Source organism: Arachis duranensis, chromosome 6, assembly GCF_000817695.3.
Source record: "Arachis duranensis cultivar V14167 chromosome 6, aradu.V14167.gnm2.J7QH, whole genome shotgun sequence".
NCBI classification, from domain to species: domain Eukaryota; kingdom Viridiplantae; phylum Streptophyta; class Magnoliopsida; order Fabales; family Fabaceae; genus Arachis; species Arachis duranensis.
In genome coordinates, this window is record NC_029777.3 from 9,224,526 (window position 1) to 9,235,289 (window position 10,764).

Consider the following 10,764-nt stretch of genomic DNA (forward strand, 5'->3'; position numbering starts at 1 on the left):
ATGAAGCTTATCTAACAAGAGGATGGTCTGATTTTGCACGAATTCTAAATATTGAAACTTACGATGTTATTTCAGTTGGTTGTCGTTACAAGAATGATTCTATACTATACGTGACTAAGGACTAAAATAGGTTCAATATTGTTTAGGTAATTTGGTTTTACTATTAGTATTTGATTAAATTATAATTATAGAATTTTAAATTATTGCCTCAATTTATATATTACGATTATTTTTTGTGGATGTGCTATTTTTAAATAATTTAATAAAATAAAGTAGTGTAAGATATTATTAACTTTATTTTTATCCTTTATTTCTTTATTTGTATTTTCATTATATTTGACAAAAAATGAACCTACACGTATATTAAATCGTTGACGTAAAGATAATTTATTTGCCAATAAAAACAGATTTTAATTGTAATTGGAATAAAATTTATTTGCCAATAATCGGTGGATAAAATTGAAATTACACCTGTGTCATATAATTATAATTGATTAATTGGTATAAAATGAAATTATACCCGTGCCATGAGTAATAATCTAAATAATTATATCTTAACAAAATATAATTTGAAATAATTTATAAACAATTATCTTAACAAAAATAATTATTTAATAATTGATTTAAAAATCAATGTAAAAAATAATTTTTAATAATAGTATTATTAACTGGGTAAATAATATAATTTTAAATTATTACTTGAAATATAAATAATATATGAAAATCTATTGAGTAAATCAATGATTTTGTACCTTAATAATTTGACAATTATTATTCAATTAACCAGTTAATTGAATTAGTAATAATAATTTCCAATTTCAAATTGTGTATATTAAGTAGTTATTAAAAACTGGATAATAACGATTTACACAGGAAAATCATTAATAAATTCAATTAACCATATAGAAGATAATATACTAACAGTTTTAGTATATTATTTATGGCAAGCGAAATTATTTCCTCAGATTTTCTATTAAAATTGAAATTAGTAATAGTTTAAAAAAAGTTTATTAATAAAATTACTAATAGTCACATTTTTATACACAAGGTATATGTTTTCTATATATTATTTAAAAAATATAATAAAACATGAATAATGAATGAGTATATTATTTCTTCGAGTAGCTAATTAATACAAAATCGAGTACCTTTTTTATTCGATTGAGGTCATATTCTGTTTAGTGAAAGTTTTAATCACCTTAATTAAATTCTGTCTTTGTGCCTTAACTTATACAAGTAGTAATATGTTACATATTATTTGGTATATCTAAGTAGTTATTTCTCATAGTGAGATGTAAAAAATCTTATTAAGGTTTATTGCCAAATAATTAGTGGATGAATAACAGTAGATTATATTATTTTGGAAAAGTATTTTCATTATAATTATATCAAATCAATATTTAATTATGATAAAATATGTTAATTATAATTATATCATAGAATTATAATAATTACGATATTTATGTTATATATTTTAATCATTTATGTATGTAAATAATTAGAAATCAATCAAATTAAATTATCACGGTAAATAATATGTTATATATTATTACAGAAAATAATCCGTAGATAAAATTGAAATTACACCCGTATCATATAATTATAATTGATTAATTGGTATAAATGAAATTAGACCCGTGTCATGAGTAATAATCTAAATAATTATATCTTAACAAAATATAATTTGAAATAATTTATAAACAATTATCTTAACAAAAATAATTATTTAATAATTGATTTAAAAATCAATGAAAAAATTATTAATAATAGTATTATTAACTGGGTAAATAATATAATTTCAAATTATTACTTGAAATATAAATAATGTATGGAAATCTATTGAGTAAATCAATAATTTTGCACCTTAATAATTTGACAATTATTATTCAATTAAATATATATATATATATATATATATATTAGTTTCATACTTGCTTTACTTTCTCCTCTTAATACATATTTTGATTCATTGCCGTAAACTGTATCTACTTCATCTAAAAAACCGTAACTAAATCTACTTACTTTCAGTACTTACATTTGCATCAGTTGTCTGTGCTTTTTTTTATATTATAATAATTTTGATATCCATGTTAATCACAACAATAATTTTTAAAAGGACATGTTACTAATTAAGTATTTTTTAAACCAAAATCAAGAAGTGTTATTTATCATTCAACAATGTATCTCAAACTTTTTTTGCCAGAGACTTATTTAATAATTTTTCAAATAATTATGTTATTTTAAATTGAAAAAAATACATATTTGATGATGTCAGAAGTCCAAATAAAAGATATTGCACTTGAAAAATTGAAGATTTGCTCCCGTCAAATGGCAAGTCATTGAAAGAATATTGTGGAATGCCATATCCTCCAAAAAATTTGGTTCCAACTTAGAAGACCGAATTATAATGGAAGAATTGAACTTTGATGTTAATGCTCTGGCGAGTGAACTAGGTGGGTATTTAGAAAAGCTAACTGATGAGCAGAAATTTGCATACGATCAAATAATTGGTGCTGTTAGCGGTAATATGGGTGGACTTTTCTTCTTATACGGTCAAGGTGGTTGTGGAAAAATATTTTTATGGTCAACTATATCATGCTCAATTAGGTCTAAAGGAGGTATAGTTTTAAATGTTGCTTCGAGTGGGATTGCTACACTTTTGTTGCCTAATAGAAGAACTGCACATTCAATGTTTAAAATTCCTTTTTGCCATAAATGAGGATTCTTTGTGTAGCATTAAACAGGGAAGTCCTCTTACAAGGTTAATATCCAAGGCCAAATTAATCACATGGGATGAAACTCCAATGATAAGTAAGTATTGTTACGAAACTTTAGATAAATGCCTCAGAGACATCTTAAGGTGCTCAGTTTCGTATAATACTCATTTGCCATTTGGAGGTAAAGTTGTTGTTCTCGGAGGAGATTTTAGACAAATTTTACCTATGATTCCCAGAGGTTCAAGGCAAGATAAAATTCAGTCTTCTATTAATTCTTCATATTTGTGTCATAACTGTAAGGTTTTGAAGCTTACAAAAAACATGAGATTGTCACTAGGTGAAAACAACAACATACAAGAACTCAGAAATTTTGCAGAATGGCTACTCAAAATTGGTGATGGTTTGGCTGGTGATACAACAGATGGTGAATCGATCGTTCATATACCATCTGACATTTTGATTAAGAACTCTGACTCTGCTTTGGATGACCTCATTGATTTCGTGTATCCAGATATGTTATCCAATTTATCCGTTGAAAATTATTTCAAGGATAGAGCAATTCTTGCACCAACTTTGGATTGTGTCACTGATGTCAACAACAAAATGACTGCAGGGTTACCTAGACAAGAAAGAGTCTACTTAAGTTTAGACTCTATGTGTGCTGAAGAGGAAAATATGGAATTTGAGTTAGATGCTTTTTCGCCGGAGATTCTAAATGGAATAAATTATTCAGGTCTACCACCACACAAGTTGGTTCTGAAGGTTGGCGCTTCTGTTATGTTGCTACGGAATATAGACCAAACTAATGGTTTGTGTAATGGAACGAGGATGCAAGTTAGAAGAATGGGAAATCATGTGATAGAATGCAAGACTTTAACTGGTAACAAAGCTGGAAGTATTGTTCTTATTCCAAGACTGAATCTAATTCCAAATAATGAAACATTGCCGGTCAGGTTTCAAAGAAGACAATTCCCAATTATCATATCATTTGCAATGACAATAAATAAGTCCCAGGGACAAACTCTATCGAAAGTTGGAATTAACCTTCCAATGCCAGTTTTCACCCATGGTCAATTGTATGTTGCGTTATCAAGCATAACGAGTAAAGATGGTCTGCGAGTGCTGTTGCAAGATCATGGACAATTGGAAGATAACTGCACGATGAATGTGGTATATAGAGAAGTTTTTGAGAGCCTATAATAAAAAGGTAATAACAAAATGTCTTACTAAATCTATTTATTTATTAAAATTTATTACTATCACTTAAAAAATTTAGAAATTCTAGGAACTAATAGATGAATTCTTATTGTACATTAATAGTTTGAAAATATTAAAATTATCATTAAAATTCGTATAATTTTATTCTCTTGACAAACAATTTTATAATTACGTTAATCATATAATTTTATATACAAACATTGATACGGTGTTGTTTCATGTATATATTTTGCAGGTATCAAAAGATAGTATTGAATTGTTATTCAGTAGGTTTAAATTATTTATTGTTTATTACAAAACTTTTTGCATTAGGATTCTCTATTAATTTGTTCTTCATTTTGAGCTGATTTTGATATTTTCTTACTTCACAGTAAACCAACATATAAAACTTTGTTGGTAGATTTAAGTATTACTAGATTATTTATGGTCATATTGAGTATATATGCCTGATTTATTGAAAAAAGTAGATTAAATAACTATTTTATAGTTAATACAATTAATACTATATTAAAAAAAAACAATGCATACAAGTTATTTTTTTATTAATTAAATTATTATAATTAAAATGAAATTTAATATAACAACTTAAAATTATAATTCCAATCTTATCAAGTGCATGGCACGGGTGATTAAACTTGTTTTATATTATAATTCGATTTTACATTTTTATATACTTTTAATTGAGTAGTTTATGCACAAATTTGTCATGTTAATGAATAAATATAAATCTACATCTACAGAATTTTTACGGAAAAGTATAGGGAGCCAATGGTCTAAGCGTACAATATGTACAATGGAAGTTTAGGAAGTATTAGAGATATGATCATCAGTGTTACGCTTTTGGGATGAGTGGGTTCATGACATGGTATTAGAGTTCTAGATCCGGAAGGTCAAAGGTTCGATGAGATGTTTATTATCCCTAGTATTCGGATCGTTATTCTGGATAGTATGGGTGATGTTCATTTTATTCTGACGAGCTATATTTTGTTTTTTCATAGAATAACACAAAACAAGACCGTGAGTTTCTTCCTTCTCTTTTTCTAAATTATTTTGTACTTAATTAATTGCCAGGAAACTCCAAATACGAAAGTCTTGTTTTGCCAGTCTTCCAGTGGATGTAATTACCGACATTTTTGTTAGGCTTCCTATGAAGTCTGTTCTGGTTTGTAGATGTGTTTGCAAGCATCGGAACACATTGATTTCTGATCCAAATTTTGTCAAATTACTCTTTACTTATACACCTACGTGTACCATGATCCGACACTTGCATTCTAGAATCTTTCACCTTGTTGAATATGAGCGAATCGAATGGCATGAAAGGAGAAACAATCCATTATGCTGCAGTGTGTTTGAAGTCCTGGATCCCAAGAGTAGTAGCAACATAAAACTTGATCCTAAATTTGAGATTCCTCTCCCTGGTCCCAAATCAATCCAGGGTAGAAGAGTTTATGTTGATGTGCTTTCTCGTAATGGTCTTTTTTACTTGAGTTGTTCAATGGACAGAGACATTTCACTTGTTTGCAACCCAATAACAGGTGAGTTCATAAGACTTCCAAAACAACCTCCAATCCTGAAGCCCTACGAGCAAATATCTTGGGGTTTTGGTTTTCACCCAAAAACAAACCAATACAAGGTAATGAGAATATATATCTCTAAACATGATCATCGTATGGTTGTTGAAATGCACACAGTTGGAACTTCGACATGGATAAATGTTGAGGTAGATTATCCCAAAAATTTGATACATTTGTTAACTCATTCTGCTTATTTCAATGGGGCACTTCATTGGATTGGTACAGATGTTGATGGAAATGTCTCAATATGGGCTTTCAATTTTGACATGGAAAGGTTTCAATCCTTTTCTATGCCGCCGAGGGATCAAGGTACAAAAGTCCGGATATTTGAATTCAGGGGTTCTATTTGCTTGATATATTTTAATGAGCTACTTGTCACAATGTGGATGATGAAAATATATGGAGATGGAGAATCTTGGGCTCCCATTTTTCAATATACTAATTCTTCCATAACCACATCTCAATTACCTAGCTGCATTGGCTCCCTTGATCGTGAAAATCAAGAGTTTAGGATTTTTGTGACTCCTTGGTGTGATTTCAAGGCTCATGGCAAGTTTTAAATAATTCACCATGTTCCTACTCTTATTCCACTGAAAGATATTATCATCGGAGATAATGTGGAGGTGCAGAATATTTACTGATCAGATAATCCAAATTAAGGATCTAATGTTTGTTTGTTAGTTTTAGAAAAAAGAAAATTCATTTCGATATATTTTTATTAATAGCAAATTTCTGCTTAATTATTTTAGATTCACATTATAACTTTCACATCTTATTTGGTTGCATAATTATTATCTCTATCTACTCAATAGTATTTGCAAAACTGTTAGTAAATTTTTTTAAAATTTGTTATAATTTAAAATATAATTAGCTGCAATATGGCTGATTATTAGGTAATAATTGTAAAAAGAAATATTCAAGTTCGTGCAGTGTTAAATTGTTTTAGTGGAATATGAATGATACACAAAACTAATGCCTTTTTTTTTCTGCCAAGTTAGCTTTTGCTTAATCAAACCACTATATACTACTAATCAATCACGTAAATGACATGTATTGTTAAAAAGGTGTATCTGCATGTTATCTTTTTATAAGAACGAATGCAAGCTCTGATCATATTGATGGAATTATTAATGCATCGGATAAGTCCTTCATGTTTTTTAAATGACCAAATGTATTTTTACTCTCAGAAACGTGAATGTTGTTAGTTTAGAAGTCACCAGATATTGCACGATGATGTAGATACATAATGAGTTTAATTTAAATTGGTATTAAAAATTTGGTTAACACATTCAAATTGATCCATCCACACTTATAAAATTCTAACTCCCAAATCTTCATCTTTATCATATACTATTTTTTGTCTCCACTTCTTTTCATTGTTGTTCATAGCATTCTCTTGTCAAATTTTGAAAACTCGTTCTTTTGGATAAGTCATGATGAATGGTGGTGATAAAAATCAAAAAAGCTCACGCAAGAATAACTATAATGGGAGAAATTACACTAACAGGGACATTCCAACTAGAAGTAAAATTATTGTATTATGCAATTGTGGGTTGTATACGGTAATGAAGTACCGAGAGGCTAGAGAATCCAAGAAAACCTTTTTATGAGTGTTCCAACTATGAGGTAAAAAATTTTATTTGATGGAATTGTTAAGTAAATACGAGTTTAAAGGAATGATTTAGTAATTGTTGATTCGATATTTCTTTTTGCATTATTATAATATGAAATTCATTATAATTTTTTTCGTTGAGCTGATGGATATAAAGAACAATAAGGTACATGTGATTTAGGTTTTACAAGAAGTTTTCAATGAGCTCAATTAAAGAATGAAAAATTTAGAGAGCGGTATTAGTATATTGAAAATGTTGATGATGGTGCTGTTGTGTCTCCTAATAATTATTAGATTTGGTTTTAGTGTTTGGTTGTTTTGGTTTTTAATTAAGAAATAATTAAAGTGTGAGTGTGTTCATAATCATTATGCAATGATTATAAATGAAGTTAAGTTTCCTCAACAAAAGAGCTAAGTTTGAATGATTCAATTTTTAATCATATTGGAAATTTTCCTTCTAGTGAGTTAGCACACCTTGATGAGCTGTTTTTGGCAAAGCGAAGCAAACTTGAGTATAGAGCACGTTGCATAATAAAACTAGCTCAAGCTATCGTTGAAGGAAAAACTCAATTAGGACAATTTGAAGAACTTTCCAAAGATGCAAGCTTATCTAGGTGTTGTTTTCTTGTTTTTTCCTGTTTCATGTATGCTAAATGATCTTGAATCTTGATATGTATGGGATTTGTTAATTATTACAGTAGGTTCATTCAAGAAATTATACCTTGAAAACAATTCAAACCGATGTTGAAAAAGTTTATGAAAAGTATGAGCCCTGTCAGTTCCTAGCATACTGGTAAATAACAAGATGTCCAAATCTAAAATCTTCATGTTTTGTTGGTGTTTTATGAAAGTTGTTTAAACATCTGCCTTTGAACAGGTCCAAAATATGGGACTTTTATGAAAAGGATTTGGCAAGATGAATGAAATGCTTCCTTCTAACTATTAACTTGTAGCAGCTAGTAAAATGAGAGGCCATGGGGATGGCACAAGAAGGAAGAGAAACAGACCCTCCTCACAATGCTAATATAAACTTGAACAAGGTGTATTATCATCATCACTTAAGAAGTGATTTGCCCCCATTGCAGAAAGCTCCTTGTTTCATGTTTATAATTATTTATAACATTCTGTTACCTGTTAATAACAGTTGAGGTTGAGGGAACCTCTAAATTTGTTATCCCTTCTCTTTTTATAAATGTAATGCAGCCACATTTTACATGGGATGTAAAATTATGTATTTCCATGTTTTCTAAATTCTGAATAGTAATATTAGGTCAAGTTCCTATGGATTACTGGTCTTATTTTATTTATTTGTTCTTTCTAGTTCTGACTTTGATGAAAAAGTAAAAAAACAACAGATTCAATTTCACTTCAACAATGAATTTTACAATTAGGGATAAAAATGGATCGAGCCGAGTTGAACTTTGGCTTTGACGAGCTTGACTTATATTATAAATAGACGGCCCAAGTTTTGATATGTTACTTCTCACAGGCTTTTTTTCAGACTCAAGCCCGACCTGTTTAAAGTCCGACAAGCTTACGAGTCAATTTGAAAAGTTTGTTTTGTAAATTAGAACTCAAAAAACAATAAATTTAAAAGAAATCTAAATTGACATTAAATGGATTCTAAAATTTATAAATCATGATTTGTAAAAAAATTCATTTATATAATAGTTTTTAGTCATATATCGTAATCATATTTACAATTCAATTTTGACGAGCCAACCCAACGAATTTTGTAAACTTTTTCTAAAGTCTATGATTTTGCCATTTTAACTAATAGACTTTACAAAAAGTTCAAATCTAACTTGTTTAATAAAATAAATCGAGTCAAACCACGAGCTTCTATCGAATAGCCTGACTCTCTTCCATTCCTATCTACAATGATATAAACAGTATACAAAAACCTTATACTATGACCAAATATGATTGTGTAATGGTGCATAATACCTTGATAGTTGATACCTTGATCATAATGATATAGTGTCTACGAGTATGGGTGCAGCTGCCAAACTTTAGGAGACAATCTCAAATAAGCACCATATACTCCTGTATACCAGTTATAGAATTAGTCGTAAGGCATATAGTTGTCAACTTGTTCTCCACTAAGCACATTTTGATTGCTATTTCGTAACTAAAAATCAAAACATCCAAATACTAAAACTAAAACCAATAATTATTACAACACAACAGTACCATTATCAGCATTTTCGATATACCAATATCGCATTCTAAATTTCTCATTCTTTAATTGAGTTTATTAAATTTTTTTTTATGTAATCTGATCTATATTTTGTTGTTCTTCATCTCCATCAACTCAGCCCAGCGAAAAAAATTACAGTAAACTCCAGACTATAACAATATAAAAAAAAACTTGAATCAACAATCACTAAATTATTCTTTTAAATCTGTATTAACTTAACAATTTCATTAAATAAAAAATTTTACTTCATAGTTAAAACATCTGGAGAATTTTTTTCTTAAATTCTCTCATCTTGTTCAATATTTAATTACTGTATACAACCCACAATTACATAATATAATTTTCTTATCTCTGATTTGAATGTCCTTATAACTAAATTCTCTCACTATAGTCTTTGTTTGAATTTTTTTTATTTCTATCATTACCATCCATCATACCTCCCTAAAAGAATAAATAAGTTTTTAGAACTTGACAAAAGGATACTATGAACAACAGCTACGAAAGAGTGGAGATAGAAAAAGATATGACTAAGATAAAGATTTTAGGGATTAGAATTTTATAAGTGTGAACAGATCAATTTGAGTGTTTTAACCAAATTTTGAATTCTAATTTAAATTAAACTTATTGTCCACATCAGAATGCAGTTAAAACGTCTAATGATTTTTGTATTAACAAAGATTCACATGTATGAGAGTGAAGAGAGAAGTATATTTAGTCATTTTAAAAAATCAAGAACTTATTTAATTTGAGTAAAAAATTTCAAAGACCATTTTAGACATTATCTCAATTATTAATTAATCATACATGATTATATTTTATATTTTATTTAATAACAACTGTGGTTAACGTATAATTATACAGCCATATTATATGCAAACCATTAACTATCGCCTTTAAAAACGTATTTTTCATCTCAAAATTTTTTATTACGTTATTATAAACAAATTTAATTATTCATCTGTTATAAATTTAATTATTTTATTATGATAAATTTGATTATTCTAGTAGTAATTATTAGTAAAAAATATGTAAATTAATATGTAATATATATATATATTAGTTAATTTTTAGTGTATGTGAATTATTTTTTTTAAAAAAACAGACTTTCATATAAGTATTGAATTGCTTTTTTTTTTATAAATCATTTTTAAACTTAAATTACCTTTTTTATTTTTTAATATTCAAACTTTTAAATTTCATTTCGTGAAAGATGCTGAACCAATATAATTCAAACCAGAAAAGAATAAATTTATAAATTAGCTTAAATTATTTTTCAAATTATAATTGGTGATGTCAAATATATATTTAATTGGGTTGAAAGCCCATAATGTTTGATAAAAATTTTAATGGTGCAGGTCCAAAATAAAAATAAGTGCACAGCCCATGAAAAAAGGAAGCTAATCAGCAAACAAAGGGGGTATTGCACTGTTAAAAAAACCTTAG

At 27.9% G+C, this 10,764-nt stretch overlaps 2 protein-coding genes across 2 annotated transcripts; both read left to right on the top strand.

Annotated features, from left to right (window-relative positions):
* Positions 1-2,407: 2,407 nt before the first annotated feature.
* Positions 2,408-3,917, top strand: LOC107492585 (uncharacterized). Its single transcript, XM_016113624.1, has 3 exons — positions 2,408-2,522; positions 2,608-2,618; positions 2,745-3,917. The coding sequence occupies exons 1-3, from the start codon at positions 2,408-2,410 to the stop codon at positions 3,915-3,917; spliced, it is 1,299 nt and encodes a 432-aa protein (XP_015969110.1).
* Positions 3,918-5,187: 1,270 nt separating this feature from the next.
* On the top strand, positions 5,188-6,069 carry LOC107492609 (F-box/kelch-repeat protein At3g06240-like). Its single transcript, XM_016113644.3, has one exon. The coding sequence runs from the start codon at positions 5,188-5,190 to the stop codon at positions 6,067-6,069; it is 882 nt and encodes a 293-aa protein (XP_015969130.2).
* Positions 6,070-10,764: the final 4,695 nt, after the last annotated feature.